The 23276-nt window shown below is 34.5% G+C and overlaps 1 protein-coding gene across 1 annotated transcript; it reads right to left on the minus strand.

The window, feature by feature from the left end:
• Positions 1-3214: 3214 nt before the first annotated feature.
• ASB17 (ankyrin repeat and SOCS box containing 17) lies at positions 3215-21117 on the minus strand. The gene is made up of 3 exons (XM_021678132.1): positions 20610-21117; positions 4813-5092; positions 3215-3502 (listed from the first exon to the last, which is right to left on the minus strand). The coding sequence occupies exons 1-3, from the start codon at positions 21008-21010 to the stop codon at positions 3296-3298; spliced, it is 888 nt and encodes a 295-aa protein (XP_021533807.1). The 5' UTR covers positions 21011-21117; the 3' UTR covers positions 3215-3295.
• Positions 21118-23276: the final 2159 nt, after the last annotated feature.

Raw genomic sequence — 23276 nt, forward strand, 5'->3', positions numbered from 1 at the left:
TATAGATTTTTGTATTAAGTTTTAATTTACCTAGGCTAAATAGGAGTGGAATGGATCTGTCATCTTGTAAGTATGTGTTTAACTTCATAAGAATTTGCCAAACTCTTTTCTAAAGTGGTTCTTACATTTTGCATTCCTAGCAGCCATGGATGAGAATGTTCCACATGTTCTCTAGCATTTGGTATTATCAGATTTTTAAAAAAATTTTAGCCATTCTAATAGGTATGTAGTGAGTAATGCATTTTTAAATTTTAAAGCTATTCTGCTAACTCTTTAGCAAGCAAAAGCTACTCTGACTTTTTTAAACAAATTATATCACTATCTTATATGCTAGTGTTAAAAAATATTCAAATGTTAATAAATTGTGTGTAGTATGAACTTCCTGCATGCTTATTTATGAGCTTAAAATATGCTCAATTGTAATTAAATATACTTTAGTTAAGTATATAAATTCAATTCTATAATGCATTTGTACCTCACAGGAATGAAAATGGAAGGAAAGGAAAAGCAAATGATCTAGTTATATTGCTACTTTGCTATTTCCATTCTATTTAGAAATTTAAATCACACAGTTGTTTATCTTACTATAGGACCAGAATGAATACCCTTTTCCTATAAATTGTCCAAATTTTGATAGTCCCCAGATTGCAAGTAGACAGTGAAAAAGGCTACTAAGTGCCATAATCTACTAAAATGGATCCTAAAATAGATAGTGATGAGGTGAGAAACAGATTTTCATTGTCAAGAACTGTGACGATGTATTGTTTCAGAGGTACAGGTCTGTGATTCAACAGTCTTACACAATTCACAGCGCTCACCATAGCACATACCCTCCCCAGTGTCTATCACCCAGCCACCCCATCTCTCCCACCCCCCACCACTCCAACAACCCTCAGTTTGTTTCCTGAGATTAAGAATTCCTCAAATCAGGGCACCTAGGTGGCTCAGTCGTTAAGCATCTGCCTTCGGCTCAGGTCATGATCCCAGGGTCCTGGGATCGAGTCCCACATCGGGCTCCCTGCTCGGCAGGAAGCCTGCTTCTCCCTCTCCCACTCCCCCTGCTTGTGTTCCTGCTCTCGCTATCTCTCTGTCAAATAAATAAATAAAATCTTTAAAAAAAAAAAAAAGAATTCCTCAAATCAGTGAGAGAGGGGGGTGGGGGAATGGGTTAGCCTGGTGATGGGTATTAAAGAGGGCATGTATTGAATGGAGCACTGGGTGTTATACACAAAAAATGAATCATGGAACACTACATCAAAAACTAATGATGTATGGTGATTAACATAACATAATAAAAAAAAAAAAGAACTGTGACGGTGGAACTATGTATGGTGATGGATGTTAACCAGACTTACTGTGATCATTTTGCAATATGTACAAATGTTGAATAACTATGTTGTATTCCTGAAACTAATATAATGTTGTATGTCAATTATACCTCAATTTAAAAAAAAAAAATTGTGAAGGGCCTGAGATTTTTACTTTACTTGCAAACTAGCAGTTTAGCTTACCATAGTTTCATGTGTGCTGTCAGAAGACAAAGGATTCTTGGGTCAGAAACAAGACTTTATTGCTAATGGCACATCATGCAGCATGAGCTTCATGTTTGTGCCCATCCTCTAAGATATGGAGTGGTCCAGTTAGATATGTACACAGTGGATTTATACTATAGCTGAGGAACCCCGAGCTAGGGAAACCCTTTTATTATAATGAGCTTCTAGCAAACCTGCTTGACCTTTTTTTCCAGAGGAAGACATTACCTTTATTATACTAGACCCTGAACAAACCTGCCTCTGCTCAGAGGGGTACACTATCTCTGTCTTCCAAGGCTGTTCATTATACAAACATCCTTAAAAAGGTAGTCAAATATAAGACAGTTGGTGCCTCTGCTCAAAAGACAGGCAGAAATGTGATTACCTGTGGAAAATTGTCTCCCAGTTCTCTTCTGTGTATTACAGCAGTTTGACCACCTTGTTATATAGAGAAAAGTCTAGTACCCTACATACTCAAAAAGAAAAGAGCTAAAAAATTGTAGTAGAATAAATTTTATTTTTTTAAGATAATAAATTTCTTTGCAACTAAATATACAGATTTAATTTTCATTTTGATGTTATGTTGGATCAAAACTATTCTTTGCTTTCTTTGTATCAAAATCCATATAGTTTGGGGGTGGGTGAAATGGGTAAAGGCAATAAACAGGTACAAATTTCCAGTTATAAAATAAGTTCTGGGGATATAATGTACAGCATGGTGACTATAGTTATAATTCTGTGTTGCATATTTGAAAGTGGCTGAAATGAGATTTTAAGTGTTCTCATCACAAGAAAAAAAATTATAACTATGATGATAGATGTTAATTAGACTTATTGTGGTGATCATCTTGCGATATATACATATATTGAATCATGTTATACACCAGAAAATACATAATGTTATATGTCAATTATATCTCAATTTAAAAAGTAGTACTGATCTAGTATTTAGAAGTATCACACACCAAAACACTAAAGCTCCATATTGTTTTTGGGGGCTAATTATTTCCAAATATTATTCATTTCTGTCCTCTTATTACTGAGTCCCACCCTTTAGTCAACTAATTCTTCACCTTGTATTATTTGTGACTTTGGCTTCTCAAGGAAGGGATCACATCTTAATTTCCTTGACTATTCCTTAACACCAAGCACAATATTTTATTTGCAAAAGAACTCAATAAATACTTGTTAACAGGAATATACAATATAAAATAATACTTAACTAGCTTAGAACATATAAATAATAGGAGCTTCAGAACATTAATATGACCAAAATTTCCACAGGTGACAATAATGCTCTAACACAAAACAACTTTTAAGAGCAGATTAAAAGGGTAAATCTAAAATATAACAAAAATCATATAATTTGTTCCATTGTATAGAAAGGTAATGGGCAGAGTCATATATTGATTTAAAATTGATTCATTTACGGTGTCATTGAAATTATATTTTCTTTTTTTTTTATTTGAGAGAAAGAGAGAACATGAGTGGGAGGGCCAGAGGGAAAGGGAGAGAGACTCTCAAGCAGACTCCCGCTGAGCATGGAGCCGGATGTGGGGCTCAATCTCATGACCTTGAGATCACAACCTGAGCTGAAACCAAGAGTTGGACACTTAACCGAGTGTGCTACCCAGGCGCCCCTAAAATTATATTTTCTAATGAAATATTCAATGCAATAACAATTTGCATAAAGTTAATAGTTTATTAACTTCTAAACCATATAATGGTGAGTATCCTTAAAGAACTCAGGACAGAGATGTGTATTAACTTTCTAAATTCAGGTAGTTCTGTAGACGAACCGGTATTAAAAGTGAAAATATTCCATTTGGGAGCATATTGTTGGTCAGTAGTTGAGCCCTGATGGTTATTCTGCAAAGATGTAATAGTTCACATGGATCTTTGTATCTTGTTGAAGGAATGTAGTCGAGCCAATTAGAAATAATTGGACGCCTTCCTAAACTTAGCTGCGTCTGAAGAAAGGGGAAACATTTCAATTTTGTAATATTAATCACTGGTTAGTCCAAATTATTAGCATTTTTATTTTGTATTTAAATTCAGAAAATAGGTCTTAAATTTATATAACCCTTATAGTACTTTTTACACAGTTTTTTTTTTACCCGAGGCTAGTATTTTTATTCCCCTTCTATTCTCACAATGATATATAAAGTTTAAATAATATGTCTAAGGACACAAAACATTATTTCTTACAACTATGAATCTGTATATGTTTTTCATTTTAGACAGATCACACACTGATGTTTATCAGCTTCTCCTTCCAGAGTAGTATTGTCAACTTGGCTATACACCAGAATTATCCAGGGGATTTTAAAATATACAAATGCTGAGGTTTTACTCCAGGAATTTTGATTTAATTCGTCTGAGGTTGGGCACAGACAACATAAATCTTAAAAGTTCCCCCAGGTGATTGCAAACGTTGTAGAATAAAATTTCAAACGCTAAACCATGAGAAATCTTGATAGGAGACCCATCTATATGAAAAGATAAATTTTTAAGTTTTAGTTAGGGTACCCCTTTTAAAGATTTAATTCTAGAAGCTAAATGTTAAGTTGATTTAAGAATAAAAGACATTGCTGAGATATTTCTCTAGTAGAACCTATAATCTGTAGACTATATGGTACTTTTGATACTTTTGCTTAAATGATATATATTATTATTTAGTCAATACTCAGCTATTCAAAAAATATCTAGTATATGCTTTAGCAACTTAGCACAAGCATTTAATTCATTGCTTGGGATCATTGCTAGGGTATGTGAAATAGTCTCTGCTCATAGAACTGAGGGATAGATATTTTCAATTGCACAAATATTTTAAGCCTTTATATTTTTATTTCTTGGCATGTGATTATATTTGTGAGGAGAAATGTAACTCATTTTAAATATTCTACTGTAAAGAATTCTGTTAAATTTTTAGTTTATTGTGTCCTTAAGACATAGAAATCCTATTAAACACTGGTTATTGTGTAATTAGACTATAATAATAACATACATCTACTTAGCAACTACTAAAATAAACTATAACTTTTAAAATGATTTATTTAGAAGACAAAATCATGAAATAAAGGACTAATAAAGGACTAATTTTCTTTAATTTAGATAATTTAGATTTTACCTATTTTTAATTTATAAGCCTACACTCAATTATTAATTTTTCACTGGATATAATTCATAGATTAGAAATAAAATTCATTCTTGTCTCACAATTTTATCTTAAAATTGATCAATATTTAAGCCTAAACCCAAAGAACAATATTTTGCTTACCTCTATTTCCCTGATTGAAATGGCAGAAAGCACTCTGGAACATAGCACTAAACATGTTTTGGCATCTTCCTGGATGTCTACCAATTCATGATCAACCATTATTCTCACTCTTGAAGGGTAGAGCAATATTGTTATCACAATGTTGATGGAGTTTTTTTCTCTTTCTAAGATTCCATATTGCAGGAGTATTTTCAAGATATTAGATTGTCTTGTCTGAGCTACATAGAGTAGAGGTGTGATGCCACTTAGTGGGCTTGGACAGTATACTGGTGTGAAAGTTCTGTGAATCAAACAAACAAAAGCTTCACTGAATACAGAATTAAGAATTGTGGTAAACACTTTGTCTTAATAGTAATGGGAAAATAATAGTATTATCTTAAATACTAAATGTCTTAAATGGCTTTTAATGTAGCTTTATCTTTATGTATGTCTTTTTTTTTTTTAAGATTTTATTTATTTATTTGACAGAGAGATAGGAGAGCAGAAACACAAGCAGGGGGAGTGGGAGAGGGAGAAGCAGGCTTCCCGCCGAGCAGGGAGCCTGACATGGGGCTCCATCCCAGGACCCTGGGATCATGACCTGAGCCAAAGGCAGACACTTAATTAACTGAACCACCCAGGCACCCCTATCTTTATGTATGTCTTAAAAAGAGTTTTCTATTCTATGAATCTAGACCAAACTGAAAGTTAAAAAATAAGAAAATTCCTATTACACATTTAAACTTTGCACTTGTAGAAACAAACCAAAAACGATTTAAATGTATGGGAAGTTTACTTTTAGTAGTAGCAATTATATTTCTCACTGGAGAAATCCTATTGTTATCAGAACCAGTATTATAAAACTGAGGTAGCTCTGGAAAATTTAAAACAGAAAAAGTAAAAAGGCTTTTTAAAAATTTCACTTTATTAATAGAATAAAAGTATGTGACCATTTTGATACCTTTTTGTTTGTTTTCTTCTTGTCACTTATGAATTGAGTTTGGAGATTAGATGAAAAAGGAATAAGTTCAACTACCTTAATTTTTTTTTCATTTTAATAAAATTAGAATTGGTGTTTGTATATTTAAGCAATGAAAATTATATTTTTTTCTAATTTTATGTAGTCCTTGCAATGGAAATAGATATTTGTGTTTGCTAATGAATTGGTGTCTATATGTAGATAGGACATGGTATTACCAACCACAGGGGATTTTACATTATCAAACCTTGATTTGGCCGAATAAAAATGGCTTTAAGGACTAAAGAAAGGGAAATTTTATTCATGATCCTTTGTCTCTGGAATTCTCTTGATTGGTCTAATAAAATACTAATATGTTTTGTAGAACAGCATACCGGTTTTGGAAAACTGTGCAGAGCAAGGAGAGCATTATTCAAAAAGAGGAATTTTAAGATTGTATATATTTAATTAATGAGGGAGGCAACACAGTATAATGCTATAAACAATGGAGATTTAAGGGTTCTAGATCCAAGGTTTGGTTTTTCCTAACTAGGTTTATGATGTTGGGTTAGTCAGCCTCTTTGAGTTTTAGTGTCTTTATGCATTTATATATTCATTTGCTCATTAATTAATTAATTGAACACGTGCTTTCCCAGAGTGTACTGAGTACTAGATACAGAGAGATGAAGGATATAGTCCTTTATATCAAGATGCTTATTATAGTCTAGTAAAGGAAATGGACAAATAATTCAATAATACAATACAAAATGATAATTGCTATGATAGAAACATGTTTGGTGTACTATAGAAGCAATGAGGAGAGGCACTTAACTCTACCTGAAATAACCATTGTTTTTAGGTTATCCTGGAGCTAAGATTTGAAGGATTAGTAGGTGTTTATCAATAAAAAGATTAGAAGTAAATGTTTCATTTACAAGCATAAAGCAACAGTGGAGGATTGTTTTACCTGAACTACCCGTATAAAAAGAATGTTTTGTATTAGATATGTTCTCTGTTGAAGTGTATTTAGAAGTCCTAAAAACTTTCCCTGTAGTGATTCCCTTACCAGAAGCTCCAAAGAGAACAGTTTCAAAATCACTAGACCAACTAGTTTATCTCCAAAGCTTTACTGAGTGTTGAAATGCCAAGATTTTGTGATTCACACACACACACACACACACACACACACACACACAAAGAAAGTGTGGTGTAGTGCAGACTAGCATCTTAGAAATTAAGAAGTTGAGTTTTTGTTGTAACTCTGCCAGTGTTACTATATATATCCTTCTAAGTTCTGTATATAAATATATACATTCTCTGTTGGAATAATCTCCAAATCAGTATTGCCCCAGACATCTCATCTTTTTCATACATACTTCCAATGTATATCCCAAATTGAACTCCTAAACTGCTTCTCCTTCTTCATTCCCTGTCCTGCTTATAGGTATTCACTTTCCCAAACCACATTGCATCCAGCTTTTTCACAGTTCTTTGATTTGTATATGTCCTTCTCCTCCCTTTTCATTCTGGCAAGTCTTGCTCATCATGTAAGACTCTAATAAACTCTTTTGTAAAGACTTCTTTGATGACCTGACCTTTCTCTTCTCATGACACTTTGTACATTCCTCTATTAAGCCCATATCATTTTGGACAACTTAACATCTCTAATCTTTATTTTCTCATCTTCAAAATAAATGGGTGAGCAAAATGTGCAATAAAAATTTAAGCTCCACAAGGGCAACATTTTTGTCTGTTTAACCTGCTATTAATATCCCTAAATGCCTAGAATAATGCTTAGTCCAGAGTAGACCCTCAAGTATTTGTTGATTTTTTTTACTATTATCCAGAAAAAAATATATATGTAATTAAATTTATTTTGTGGTTTTTGGACCTAACAAGACTGTTAGTGAAGTGCAATCATTTAAATTTTTCAAAGGCAATCTAATTTATTAATCTTGCTTGTTCTTTTTTTTTTGATATTTCTTTTTTTTTTAAAGATTTTATTTATTTGAGAGAGAGAATGAGAGAGAGAGAACACCTGAGAGGGGATAGGGTCAGAGGACGAAGCAGACTCCCTGCCGAGCAGGAAGCCCGATGCGGGACTTGATCCAGGAACTCCAGGATCATGACCTGAGCCAAAGGCAGTCACTTAACCAACTGAGCCACCCAGGCGCCCTCAGATATGTCTTTTTTATTGAAGTAAAATTGATATATTAGTTTCAGGTCTGCAACATAATGATTCAATATTTGTATACATTGTGAAACAATTAACATAAGTCTAATTACCATCTGTCCTCATAAAAAATTAGAAAAATATTTTTTCTTGTGATGAGAACTTTCGAGATCTACTCTCAGCACCTTTCAAACATGCAATAAATTATTATTGACTATAGTAATCATGCTGTAAATTACATTACCATGAGTTATTTATTTTACAACTGGAAGTTTGTACTTCTTGACTCCCTTACCCATTTGACCTACCCTCAACCCCCCTTCACTCTGGCAACCATCTTTTCTATCTATGAGTTTTGTTTTGTTTACTTGTTTGTTTTGTTTTTTAGATTCCATATATAAGTGAAATCATGTTATTTGTCTTTCTCTGTCTGACTTAGTTCACTTAGCACAATACCCTCAAGTTCATTCCATGTTGTCAAAAATGGCAAAGTTTCATTCTTTTTTCGTGTCTGAGTCATATTCCACTGTATGTATGTGTGTGTATATATATATACACACCACATCTTCTTTATCGATTCTTCCATTGATGGACATTAGGTTGTTTGCACATATTGGCTATTGTAGATAATGCTGTAGTGAACAGAGGGGTACATATATTTTTTGTATTAGCATTATTGTTTTTTTTTCAGGTAAATACCCAGAAGTAGAATTGCTGGATCATATGGCAGTTCTGTTCTTAATTTTTCGAAGAAACTCCATATTGTTTTCCATAGTAGTTGCACCAATTTACATTCCCACCAATATTGCATAAGGGGTTTCCTTTTCTGTGTATCCTTGACATCACTTGTTATTTTTTGTCTTTTTTATAACAGCCATCCTGACAGATGTAAAATGATATCTCATGGTTTTGATTTGCATTTCCTTGATTACTGATGTTGAGCATCTTTTCTTTTTTTAACTTTTTAAATTTTATTAATTTTTTTCCGAAAGTGTGGAGGGGGGAGGGGCAAAGGAAGAGGGTAAGAGAGTATCTTAAGCAGGCTCCATGCCCAGCGTGGAGCCTGATGTAGGACTCGATCTCACAACCCTGAGATCATGACCTGAGCCAAAATCAAGAGTTGGGTGCTTAACCAAAGAGCCACCCAGGTGACCCTTTTAAAAAATTTTTAATTAATATTTTTAAGTAGATTCTATGCTGGGCATGGAGCCAAATGTGGGGCTTGAACTCACAACCCTGAGCCACCCAGGCACCCCTTGAACATCTTTTCATGTGGCTGTTAGCTATCTATAGATCTTTTGAAAAATGTCCATTCAGATCCTCTGCCCATTTTTTAATAGGATGTTTTTATTGAGTTGATGATTTCTTTATATGTTTTGGATATTAACCCCTTATTAGATATATCATTTGCAAATATTCTTTTTCCCATTCAGTATGTTGCCTTTTCATTTTGTTGATGGTTTCCTTCACTGTGCTGAAGCTTTTTAGTTTATTTTTGCTTTTGTTGTCATTGTCTTTGGAGTCACATCCAAAAAATATTGCCAAGAACAATGTCAGGGAACTTACTGTCTATGTTTTCTTATAGGAGTTTTATGGTTTCTGGTCTTGCATTCACATCTTTAATCAATTTTGAGTTAATTTTTGTGTGTGGTATACGATAGTGGTCTAGTTTTATTCTTTTGCATCTAACCAGTTTTTCCAACATCATTTATTGAAGAGACTGTCCTTTCCCCATTGTATATTCTTGTCTTTTTTTCCATATTATTAGTTAACCATATATGCATGGGTTTATTTCTGGGCTCTCTATTTTGTTCCATTGATGTGTGTGTCTGTTTTTATGCCATACTGTTGTAATTATTATCTTTTTAATATAGTTTGAAATCTGGGAGCATGACGCCTCCAGCTTTGTTCTTCTTTTTCAAGACTGCTTTCATTTTTCAAGATCTTTTCTGTTTCAACACAAATTTTAGGATTGTTCTAATTCTGTGGAAAATGCCATTCAAATTTTGATAGAGATTGCGTTGAATCTGTAGGTTGCTTTGGGTGATATGGATATTTTAATAATATTGATTATTTTAACCCATGAACACAGAATATCTTTCCATTTATTTGTGTCTTCTTCAATTTCTTTCATCAATATCTTAAGAGTTTTCAGAGTACAGATCTATCACCTCCTTGGTTAAATTTATTTCTAGGTATTTTATTCTTTTTGATGCAATTATAAATGAGATTGTTTTCTTAATTTATTTTGCTGATAGTTCCCAGTATATAAAAATAACAGATTTTGTATATTGATTTTATACCCTGTAACTTTACTGAATTTATTCATTTTAACTATTTTGGTGGAGTTTTTAGGGCTTTCTATATATAAAATAATGTCACCTATATATAGTGGCAGTTTTACTTTTTCTTTTCCAATTTGGATGTACTTTTTAAAAAAATTTATTTTAATTTATATTTTATTTGCCTAATTGCTCTGTCTAGGATTTCTAATACTATGTTGAATAAAAGTGGTGAGAGTTGGCATCCTTGTCTTGTTCCTGATCTTAAAGCAGTGGGTATGATGTTAGTTGTGGGTTTGTCATATATAGTATTTATGATGTTGAGGTACCTTCCATCTATACCCATCATGTTGATGGTTTTTATCATAAATGGTTGTTGGATTTTGTCAAATGCATTATCTTCATCTATTAAGATTAGATAATATAATTTTTAGCCTTCATTTTATTAATGTGGTGTATTATGTTGATTGATTTGCAAGTATTGAACCATTCTTACATCCCTTTAACAAATCTACTTGATCATGGTGTATGATCCTTTTGATGTATTACTGAATTTGGCTTGCTAATATTTTGTTGAGGATTTTTGCATCCATGTTCATCAAGGATATTGGCCTGTAATTTAATTTATTTTTTACAGTGTCCGTGTCTGGTTTTGTCACTAGGGTAATTCTGGCCTTGTAAAATGAGTTTGGAAGTGTTCCCTCCTTTTCAGTTTTTGGAAGGGTTTGAGAAGGATAGGTATTAAATCTTCTTTGAATATTTGGTAGAACTCACCAGTGAAGCTGTCTGGTCCTGGACGTTTGTTTGTTGGGAAGTTTTTGATTACTGATTCAATCTCTTTACTAGTAATTGGTTTATTCAGACTTTGTGTTTCTTCACAAATCAGTCTTGGAGGATTGTATGTTTCTGGGAACTTACCCATTTCTTTTAGGTTGTTGAATTTTTGGTGTATAATTATTTATAATTGTCTCTAATGATCCTTTTGTATTTCTTTGGTATTAGTTGTAATTTCTATTTCATTTCTGATTTTTGCATTTGGACTCTTTTTCTTGATGAGTCCAGCTAAAAGTTTGTCAGTTTTGTTTATCTTTTCAAATAACCAGTTCTTAGTCTCATTGATCTTTTTTATTTTTAGTTTCTATTTCATTTATTTCTACTCTGATCTTCTTATTTCCTTCCTTCTACTAACTGAGCTTCCTTTGTTTTTCTTCTTCTAGTTCCTTTAGGTGTAAATTTAGTTGTTTTTTTTTTTTAAGATTTTATTTTATTTATTTGAGAGGGAGAGAGAGAAAGGGAGAGAGAGAGCAGGAGCACGGGGAGGGATGGAGGGAGAAGCAGACTCCTGGCTGAGCAGGGAGTCTGTTGGGAGGCTCTATCCCAGGCCCCTGGGATCATGACCTGAGTGGAAGGCAGACACTTAACGACTGAGCCACCCAGGCACCCCAGTGTAAAGTTAGTTTATTTGAGCTTTTTCTAGTTTTTTTTTTTTTTTCTTTTTGAGGTAGGCCTGTATCACTGTAGTCTTCCCTATTAGAACTGCTTTTGCTTTATCTCATTGATTTTGGTAAGTTGTATTTCTATTTTCATTTATTTCAAGGTATTTTTTGATTTCTCCTTTCACTTCTTCATTGACACATTGGTTGTTCAGTAGCACATTTTTTAATCTCCACATATTTATGATTTTTCCAGTGTTCTTATAATTTATTTCTAGTGTCATACCATTGTGGTTGGAAAAGATACTTGATATCAGTCTTGGAATTATTGTGACTTGTTTTGTGGTCTAACATATAATCTATCCTGGAGACTATTCTATGTGTACTTGAGAAGAATGTATATTTCGCTGTTTTTGTATGCAGAGTTATATATATATATATATATATATATAAAGTCCATCTGGTCTAATGTATCAACTAAGGTTATTTTCTTATTGATTTTCTGCCTAAATGGTCAATCCATTGATGTAAGTAGTATATTAAAGCCCCTTTCTCTTGTTTTTGCTGTCAATTTCTCCCTTTAGGTCTGTTAATACTTGCTTTATATATTTAGATGCTTCTATGTTGGGTGCATAAATATTTACAGATGTTATATCTTATTGTTAGATTGACCCTTTTATTTTTATATAATGCCCATTTTTTGTCTTTTATTACAGTCTTTAAAGTCTATTTTATCTGATGTAAGTATAACTACCCTTGCTTTTTGGTGGGGGAGGAGGGTTTCCATTTCATGAAACATCTTCTTCCATCCCTTCACTTTCAGTCTATGTGTGTCCTTACATATGAAGTAAGTTCTTGTAGGCAGTAAGGTAAAGAGATAGTGCAAAGATGGTACCTACCGATGCCAGCACTAGCAAAGTAGAGGGAGAATGCTGAAAAGATGTCCACTGTGCCTTTGTCCTGGAAAGTCTCAACAGGCTCTGCCCCTCTGGCAGATACCTTAGGGTTAGCAAATGAATCTCTTTCACGTTTGGTCTAGGCACTTTTCAATCTGCTACTTTTGTACTTGGTCCCAAAGTGAATGTGTCTGCTTGTGAATCCTCTAAGAGTGGAATCTCCATTTCCTACAGCACTATTTCTCCTGAACGTTAAGTCCTGTTGGTTTTTAAAGCCAGGTGTTTTGGGGGCTCATCTCTCCAGTGCAGGTCCCAAGGGTTGGAGTGTCTGGTGTGGGGCACAAACCCCTTGCTTCTCAGGGAGAAGCTCTGTATTTGTGAGATCCCTATCTCCTCCTGTTTGTGGGTTGGCATGCCAGGGGTGGGGTTTTTGGCAAGACCGTGTCTTTGCTTCCCCTACCCATCTAACATGGTCTGTTCATCTTTTTTTTTTTTTTAATTTGTTTTTTTGAGGGTGTGGGTAGAGAGGAACAGAGAAAGAGGGAGGGAGAGAATCATAAGCAGGCTTCAGGCCCAGCATGGAACCTGATGCAGGGCTCCGATCTCACAACCCTGAGATCATGACCTGAGCCAAAATCAAGAGTTGGACACTTAACTGACTGAGCCACCCAGGTTCCCCAATCTGTTAATCTTTTGCTCTGGAGGATCTGTTCAGCTAGTTTGGGGGGTTTTCTTAGGGGGAATTTTTGCATATATAGATGTAGATTTGTTGTGTCCACTGGAGAAGGTCAGTTCAGGATTCTCCTATACTACCATCTTGAACCGCCTCTGATCTTGCTCACTCTTAAGATATTTGACTAAGAATATTGCTAAGTATAGGAATTCAGGACACTTGCAGGGACAAAGATACCACAAGTTGTCCTTGGTAAGATTTGGAGATATTAGCTGATTTTAAAATATTAAAATTGATACTACCTTTAGAAGTAATTTTGGACCAAAAATGTTGAAAACATAACTAAAACTCAAATAGGCTTAAAATGAGATTTAAAAGTCTAATCTCTACCCAAATGACATGATTAATCCTCATGTTTAAAGAGCATGTTACTGTAAACCAAAATTTGCTTAATCTGTACTGACAGTTAATTATAACAGTACTTATATGGATGGAGTAAGGCAAGCACAGCAAGAATTAGTTTTTAAATGTGAAGTTAGTGAACTGAACCCTCTGTATCTGAAAACCTGTCATATATGCTTATGAAATGTGGCATAATATTTCCATATAGACATGCAGAGAATGATTCAGTTTTGTAGCTATACTAATTTTTTCTATTTTTTCTGCTCCTCTTTTAGTTTTTAGCCACCAAATTTAAGAGATGATTATCCATAATTTTATTTCTGATATTTAAGACAGTTGACTTTCTTGGAACCATGTTTTATCCTAACTTAGTAGGGCTATTTTCTCCAAGTTATCCACCTACTTCTTTGGCTGTTCCTTTTCAACCATCTTTGACTGGTTTCTCTTTCTCTGCCCTTAACATCTAAGTAAAGAAGATTTGGCCTTTTGACTAATTTTCTTTTGACTTATTGTTCTCAGGCAGTTTTATCCATGACCATAACTTCAATTACTATCTATTAATTTATTCAACAAATATTTATTGAATGCATTCTGTATGCCAAGCACTGTTTTAGGTGCTTGGGGTATGTGAGTGAACATAACAAAGATGGCTGCTTGCATTGTAGTGAGGGAAAACAGCACAGAATGAGCATAGCAAAAAAAACAGCAAATTTTATAATATGTTAGGAGATTTGATAAGAAAAAAGAAAAAGTAGAGAAGTATAGGAAGTATGGAAGTGCTAGGAGGATATATGAGGGCATTTTCCAATTTTATTTTATTTTATTTTATTTTTCATTTTCCAATTTTAAATAGGATGATAGGAGAAGGCATTACTGAAAGGTGACATCTGAATAAAGAAGAAGGAGATGAAGACATTAATTATTTAGATATTTAAGGATCCTAAGGCAGGAGTGTTCTGGAGTGGTAAGGGAAGAGTAAGGGAGCCATTGTGACTGAAAGAGTGAAAAGGGTGAGGAGGAGTAGGAAACAAGGACAGAGATAATGGGATGCCACACCCTGTAGAGCCTGGTAGATCACTGAAAGGACTTCCATCTTTTACTCTAAATGGAATGGAGGAGCCACTGGAGATTTTGAATAGAAAAGCAATGTGATATTACCTTTTTTGAGAATTTGTTATGGGATAGGAGAAAGAAAATTACTTAGTACAAGGTAATAACAGTAGAGATGGTCAGATTCTGTGTATTGTTTGAAGGTAGAACCAACAGATATCCTGACAGATAAGATGTGGAATGTAAGAGAAAGACACATCAAGGATGATGCTATCTAGATATCTACTGTACCTGGATATCCCTTAGGTAATGCAAACTCTTATGTCCCAAACTGAATTTTTAGGTCCTTTATAATAATCTTGATAGATTTGTGGTATGATGGTATGACGATTGTGGTAGGCTGGATAATGGCCTCTCAAATTGTCAAAAGGGATTTTGCAGATGTAATTAAGGTAAGGATCTTGAGATGGGAGATTATGCAGGTGGACCCAGTGTAATTACAAGGGCCCTTATAAGATGTGTCAGAGAAAAATAGAATCAGTGTCAGTGAAGGAGCTATGACTCTATAATGCTGGCTTTGAAGATGGAGGAAGAGGCCATGAACCGAGGAATGCAGGAAGCCTCTATAAGCTGACAAGGAAACCCATTCTCCTGTAGAGCTTCTAGAAAGAACCAGTCCTGCTGACCTCTTGATTTTAGCCCAGTAGCTTCATTTTGGACTTCTGACTTCCAGAACTAAAAAATAACACATTTATATCATTTTAAGCCACTAAGTTTGTGACAGTTTGTTACAACAAGAGGAAACTAATACAACCATCAATGAGTCTTAAAATTTAGAAATTTGAAATTAATTCTTGTCTTTCTCTGATGCTCTGCTTCTAATTACTCACTATGTTTTGTTATTCTATTTAATAATATCTCCTCTTTCCCCTACTGCTCTTTAAGTTCTCATTATGTCTTACCTGGAGAATTGTGGTATAAAAGAATAGCCAGAAGCTGGAGAAGATGGTGGCAGAGCAGAATTAGTTCTTTCCCTAAAACTATTATAGATACACATGGAAGCTAAGTTAGCACAGAGTGCCTACTATGCAAATTCAGCTTCAAGCAACCTCTCCGGTTACCTACCTCTTTTCAATAAAATTGCTTCCCACAACCCTTTTTCTATAGAAGTTCTGGAACTGCCACTGTACCTGGAGTGTTTGAGCAGTCTACTGACTGGTCTCCCTGCCTCTAGTCCCAGCCTCCCTTCCCAGTCTAGTCTTCAAATGGGAGCTGATGAATCTTTTCATACTACAAATCTGACCTTCACTGGTTGGGCATCATTCATGGTGTAAATTTCAAATTCCTTAGCATGGTCTACAAAGTACTTCAGGCTTTCACTTCTAGGCTTCATCTGTCACTACTACCTGATTTCCTATCTTACTTTCTAGCAACTGAATAATTATCTAGACAATTATTGTCATAGACAATTCTGATAATCACTGAATGCAACATATTGTTTGTATCTCCTTTGGTTTTAGTCATCCCGCCTCTGCCTAGATTATATTTCTTCAAGGGCTAAAGGAAGGGAAAACTTCCTTTCATATTTTGAAAATCAATTTAAGACGTCCTCTCTTCTAGAGAGCTTTCTCAGGTATCTGTTCCTTCCCAATAGTGTTAAATTCTTTCTCTGTTCTCTCTACTTCTACGTGCTTCTATTTTTGCATTTATAGTATAATTATAATTTTTATGATTCACTTACTAGTCTATGAGCTCTCCAAAATCAGGAAATATGGTTGTTGGCTTTGTATTCCCCAAAAATAACACAGTATTTGGAGAAAATGCTTAATAAATGATTATTGCTATTTTTAACTGAATGGTATCATCTCTCTTTAACCACTTACGGTCTGTCATACAGTGGCATTTAGATTACTATTGGTGGTTTGTTATAAAAATGAACAAACTTAAGTTCCTTTCCCTCATTTGTTCTATCTCCTCTCCTCCAGGGACCTATTTAGACACTTCATTATTACAATGGGGAAATTATCATACTGGAGTGTATCCTGGGGAGGGTGACCAAAAAATGATGTTGCTGTAAGAATAAAGAACAACAGATAATAGGAAACTTAAGGTATTCATTATGGGGACATAATAGCTGTGTTCAAATATTTGAGAGATTTTCATGTAGGAGAAAAAAACAGACTTTGTTCTCCATAGCTCTGGGGGCAGAAATGGAGAAATGGAGACAGATTTTAGTTCATGATGAATAAGAAGAATCTAATAAAGCTGCATAAAAATTCACTTTTTCTTTCAACAAAATCTTGATTGAGCTCTTGCAATGTATCTACATAGTTCTAGGCACTGAGGATTCAATGTTGAGGAAGTAGGGTTTTTCCTCTTAATGGAACTTACTTTTAATGACAGTAGATAGTGAACAAAATAATCAATGGGAAAAAAACAGCAAATGAACATATAGTGATCGATGTTATGCAGAGAATTAAAAGTGTCATGATAGTGAATGAGTGGCTTCTTTAGATGGTGAGACCAGAGAAGGCCTCTCTGAAGGGATGACATTTATTTATGTATTTATTTATTTATTTTAAAGATTTTATTTATTTATTTGACAGAGACACAGTGAGAGAGAGAACACAAGCAAGGGGAGTGGGAGAGAGAGAAGCAGGCTTACCGCCGAGCAGGGAGCCCGATGCGGGGCTTGATCCCAGGACTCTGGGATCATGACCTGGGCTGAAGGCAGACACTTAACGATTGAGCCACCCAGGCACCCCAGAAGGGATGACATTTATACTGTGTTCCACCTGATAAAAAGGAACTAGTCATAGGAAGATCTGAGTGAAGAGATTTCCAGGCAGAGGGAACAGTTATTATTATTTTATTATTTTTTTAAATAAATTTGAGTATAGTTGACACACAATGTTACATTAGTTTCAGGTGTACAACTCAATGACTCAACAAGTTTATACATTATGCTGTGTTCACAAGTGTAGCTACCATCTGTCACCATACAGTGCTGTTACAATATCATTAGCTACATTCCCTATGCTGTGCCTTTTATTCCTGTGACTTACTCATTCCATAACTGGAGGCTTCTATCTCCCATTCACCTTCACTCATTTTGTCCATCCCCTTCCCCCCTTCCCTCTAGCAACCATCAGTTTGTTCTCTGTATTTATGGATCTGTTTCTGCTTTTTCTCTATTTATTCATTTTGTTCTTGAGATTCCACATCTGAGTGAAATCATATGATATTTGTCTTTCTCAGTCTGACTTATTTCACTTGGAGATAACAGTCATTACAGGACCTTCAGGCAGGAATGAAATTGAAGATGTTCACGAAACAGAAAGGTCTGGATGGCTGGAATATAGTATTCAAGGGGGAAAATGACATGAGATTGGATTTGGTTGATATAGTGAGAGACCAGATCATGTGGGACTTTTAAAAAACGGGTATTGAGTTTGAATTTTATTTCACTTGTAATGGGAAAGATTTGGAGGATTTTAAGCATGGGTGATATATTTCACATTTTTATAAGGTTGTTCAAGCTTCTGAGTCAAGAATAGATTACAGGAGTTGAGGGAAGAGTGGAAGCTGAAAGACTCTTTGGCAGTCTGTAGCAGTTGTGCAGGGCAAGAGATGAATGTGGCTTCACCTGGGTTAAGGAATGGAGGAAACAAAAAATGTAATTGGGATATGTTTTAGAGACATAGTCAAAAGGACTTGCTAATGTATTGATGGATGAAAGAGAAGAATCAAGAATAAATCCTGGATTTCTGTCTTGAGCAACAGGATAGAACAGAAGGGGCCATTAGTCAGATAGGGAATTCAGGGGAAGGAACAGGTTGACAGGGAGAGAGTGAGATTAATATTCTGTCTTATTTCTATTACGTTTGAGATGCTTTGTGGAGATGTTGAGTAGACAACTTTATATAGAAGGAATCTGGAGCTCAGAGGAAGAAAGGTCAGGGCTGGAGAGAAAGTGGAGAGTCATTGGCATACACATAATATTTAAAGTCATGGGAGACAGAACAGGTATAGCTGGGAAACAGAAGGGTCCTGGGCAAAGGAATGGTTTACCTCATGAAATAGTTAACTACTACTAGAGTTGTTCAAGCAGAGACCATATGAGCATCAGCCAGGGATGTTCAACATAGGATTGCTGCCCCAGGTGGAAGTTTGCTAATGAATTCATAGATCCCATCTGAATCTAAATAAAATTCTATGATTCTGCAAGATCCAGATGATGTTGTGGTACATAGAATTGGCTAGTAATGTATTTTCCCTTGTGGATGTGTCTAAGTCAAAATTTCTTGATTTTAAAACTGTCACTTAAGACAGTTGTTAATGGCACTGTATCATATCCCACTGTGTGTTTCTCTTTATTTCATTTTCCTTCCTCTCCTTTCAGTTTTCCCCTTTTGCTTCCCATTTAAAAATTTTTAAAATTTATCTTCGCTTCCTCTGTTTTACTCCATTTTTCTTTTCCTTGGGCCTACAATATAGGCGTTACTTAGTCCAGCTAGTGACACTCAGAAGCCGCTGCTCTTTGTGATAGTTACAGATATAATGGTCCTTAAAACAACCAAAAGGTGCTATTTGGGGGTTTTATTTACTGATATCCCAGACCGCAGCTAGTTCATGTACTTGGGTGATCATTAAGGAAAGCAATCTAGTGGTTCTCCAATATCACAGTGATACACAATCAAGAGGACAACTGCTTCAGGCAGAATCTAAATTGGTTTAGTCTTTAACTGATCTTATCTGTCTTGTTTTTTACTGCATTCTTGCTCCTATCATTGTGCCTAGCTAGTATAGTGCTTTATACATAGTAAGGTGGTATATAAGTAATTTGTTGAATGAGTGAGCAAATGCACATTAGTTCTAATCAAGCTAGTACCCAAAACTGTAGAGTGAGTTAGTTACTGCAAACTAAGTAACTTTAGAATCTATATTATGGACTTTACAAAGAGGTGACATTGAAGATTTTATTCTATGAGATCCTCAGTAGTAGTCATTATTTAGTTTGACATTTCAGACTATGTGAAAATTTAGTTCTATAACAGACTTAATCAGATATTTGACTTCATTGTGTTCAGTCTTGGAGAATTTGGAGTCATACAAAAAGGGAATTATTATGTTTAATAACTATTACTAAGTGAATATGTGTGTACATTCTGCATTATACTTTGAAAGTCATTTTACTATATACACACTATAGATATATATTAATGGTATTTTTTTTAAGATTTTATTTATTTATTTATTAGAGACGAGCGAGAGAGAAACAGCATGAGAGAGGAGAGGGTCAGAGGGAGAAGCAGGCTCCCCGCTGAGCCGGGAGCCCGATGTGGGACCCGATCCCAGGACCCCGGGATCATGACCTGAGCCGAAGGCAGTCGCTTAACCAACTGAGCCACCCAGGCGCCCCTTAATGGTGTTTTTAAGAAGAGATTACGGTATTACCCAAAATAATGTCTTTGTCTAGTTAGAGAAATCTAAGTTGTTGAACATGCCATTACCTTGAGCACTAACATGTAAACTTTTTTTTTTTTTAAAGATTTTTTTTTTTTTTAATTCATGAGAGACAGAGCGAGAGAGAAAGGCAGAGGGAGAAGCAGGCTACCAAGGAGCAGGGAGCCCGATGCGGGACTCGATCCCAGGACCCTGAGATATGACCTGAGCCGAAGGCAGACACCCAACCATCTGAGCCACCCAGGTGCCCTAACATGTAAACTTTATAGAGCGGAACTGCTAGAAATTTATTGGTAATAATAATGTATGTATAAGGGAGCATTTATTGAATAAATAATGAAGGAGTGAACAAATGAATGAGCAATCAAGTCAGGATTCCTCATCCATATATAGTCACTACATGTGTTGATTTTAGAAAAAAAGAAGTAATATAATCTCCTAAAGAGAAATTTTCTCCTCTTATGGTGAAAACATGAGATTATTACCTCCATATCAGTGCCAGGTTACAACTTCTGTCTTGAACATAGTCCTTTGTCTTCTTGAGAAGCAGTTCCACAAAGTCAGGATTACCTTTTCTGGCGAAAACCCAGTACAGAATTGTATTCACACATATTTCAGTAAATTCAAGATTAAAATTTAGTTCGAAACGGTATCCTGATTTTTCCACAAATGCAATATAATCTGAAAGTAGTATGTCAAACCCATCCAAGTTGACATGCCTCAGAATTTTTGCCAGGGTTCTGTAAATCCTAGGTTCATAACAGTGATATCCCCACTGACCCAAAAACTGCAAGGATGGTCGTTTAACAATTTTGTCAATGAGATTGCAGAATATATTGCTTCTTGGACAAGAAGTCTTACGGCATAATTTAGAAGATTTACTCATTGCTATTTAAGGCAACAGTATAGAAATAAAATCATAGGAAGTCATACTGTAATCCTTCAGTTACATATTTTGATAACATGGTAGGCTTTACTCCATAGACAGGAAGTGCCCTTTAAACTGTAGCCAGAAAAAACATCATATGAAATATTACCATAAAGTACTGGGTGACATCACAATAGATGGTGATCTGTCATCAGCACAGGTCAGAAATTTGGGGTAGTATATGTAACTGGTGACATTTGAGAGAGATGTATTGGACATAAATGGCATGTGTAACAGCTAAGAGCTAATATTTTTAAGTCTAAAACTTCAGCTCAAGCCAGAATGTATTTTTGTGAAGTACTGAAAACACAGTCTATACTATATTAGACAAAATAATATTAATAACCAGGTTGGTGATTCCTTTTAGGCTGTCATGTTCTGCAGGAGTACTGCATGTTCTCACTTAAACCTCATAGGATATTTTCCCTACTTCATAGCTGAGGAGACTGAGACTTAGAAAGTTTATGACACCTGCCAAAAGGCATTGTATTCATTCTCAGAAAAGCTGCCATTTGATATTAAACATTTGGAAACTTTGCTTTAGAATTTAGAATTTTATAGACCTTAATCCTCTATAAATTAGGCGGAACATATACAGTTTGGACATCAAAGGTGTTTAAGGCTTGATGTGGCATCCTTGCCCCAGTAAAATAAAGGGGAAATATGGTTGTTTAGTAGTTTATGCGTCAGCCACCTTTCTGTTAAATTTAATAACCTTAGGTGTATTTATTAGCAATTTTAAAGGTACTTAAATTTTTTTTTCCTTTTGAATATTTTTCTTGAAATCACAGAAAATAATGTCTCTTTAGTAAAGGACAATTATAGCTTTGGGTTTACTATAATGTACTTTCACTATAGTGAATTTAATTCTCTATAAGCTCTAAACTCTCTTTTCCCGGGATAGCAGGAAAAACTAACAACTATTGTCATCTTTCTGAAAACCAGGAGTTTTGTTAATTTCCTCTAATTTCTTTCTCTTTTTATTTTCTCCACTTCAAAAAAAATACATTTTTAAAATGAACTATTTTTATTGATTTCTTACTTAAGGGTCATAAAAAATTGCAACATTATAGAACCAGTGAAAATCCTTCCCGAGATAATCATGTTAACAGTTTTATGTACAGTCTTTCAAATATTTTTGTGCTTATGTATGTAAATAGATATTATATACTTTATTCTTTTTATACAAATGGAATAATATTATACATAACTGGTTCTATGAACTACTTAATATTTATATAACAACATATAATAGGTACGTTTGTATGACCATTTATAATAATAGTTAACTGTTACGTACTACTTACTATATACCAGGCACTGTTTTAAGTACTTATCTATTAACTCCTTTAATCCTTATAACAACTCCACTTCACAGATAAGGAAGTTAAGACGCAGAGCCTAAGTGACTTGCCCAAGATGATATGTCTAGTAAGTGGTAAAGTTGGCATTTGAACACATAGAGGATGGTACCAGACTTTTTATCTCTACTCTCTCTGCTCCTCAAAAAGGAGACCTACCTTTCCATTTTTATGGCTAGTTTATGAATAGTGGTCATGAAACAAGAGCTTTACAATTATATTTCAAAAAAACAGAAAGACAGAGATAGATTAATCCTTCTTTTGGAAAAAAAGAAGTGTCATTAAAGTAATAACAATGTATATCTATGCATGTATAAATTTCACTGATTTTTCTCCATTTTTCTTTATAATTTTCCTTATGATTTGAATGTCAATGAATATGTATTTTTTTAATCAGAAAAAACAAGTCATTTTCACTTTGAATAAAATAACTAGAACATATTAAGTCAAATTAGTACTGCTTTATTTTATTTTATTATTTTAGTTTTAAAAAATTATAGCCACTACTAATAGTAAACATCAAAGACATATTCAGGAGACAATCTACTGATTAATAATAATAGCTAACATATGTTGAGTTCTTATATACTTAGACTATACTAGACAAGAGCTTTATATGTATTTTCTCATTTAATCCTCATAATTCTCTACTATTATGTCCATTTCATGGTTGAGCAACCTGAGGTTTAAATTGGTTAAGAGACAGCTTGTGAGTAGCAGTGATTTGAACCAAAGCTAAGCCCATAGTCCATGTCCTTTGTCTCTGTGTTTGGCTGCCTTTAGGCTTTGGTATAACTGTAACATCTGTTCCTGAGTATAGTTTATACATCTCATGTTCATGGAAAGCCCTCAATAAATTCATT

Source organism: Neomonachus schauinslandi, chromosome 4 (assembly GCF_002201575.2).
Source record: "Neomonachus schauinslandi chromosome 4, ASM220157v2, whole genome shotgun sequence".
NCBI lineage: Eukaryota > Metazoa > Chordata > Mammalia > Carnivora > Phocidae > Neomonachus > Neomonachus schauinslandi.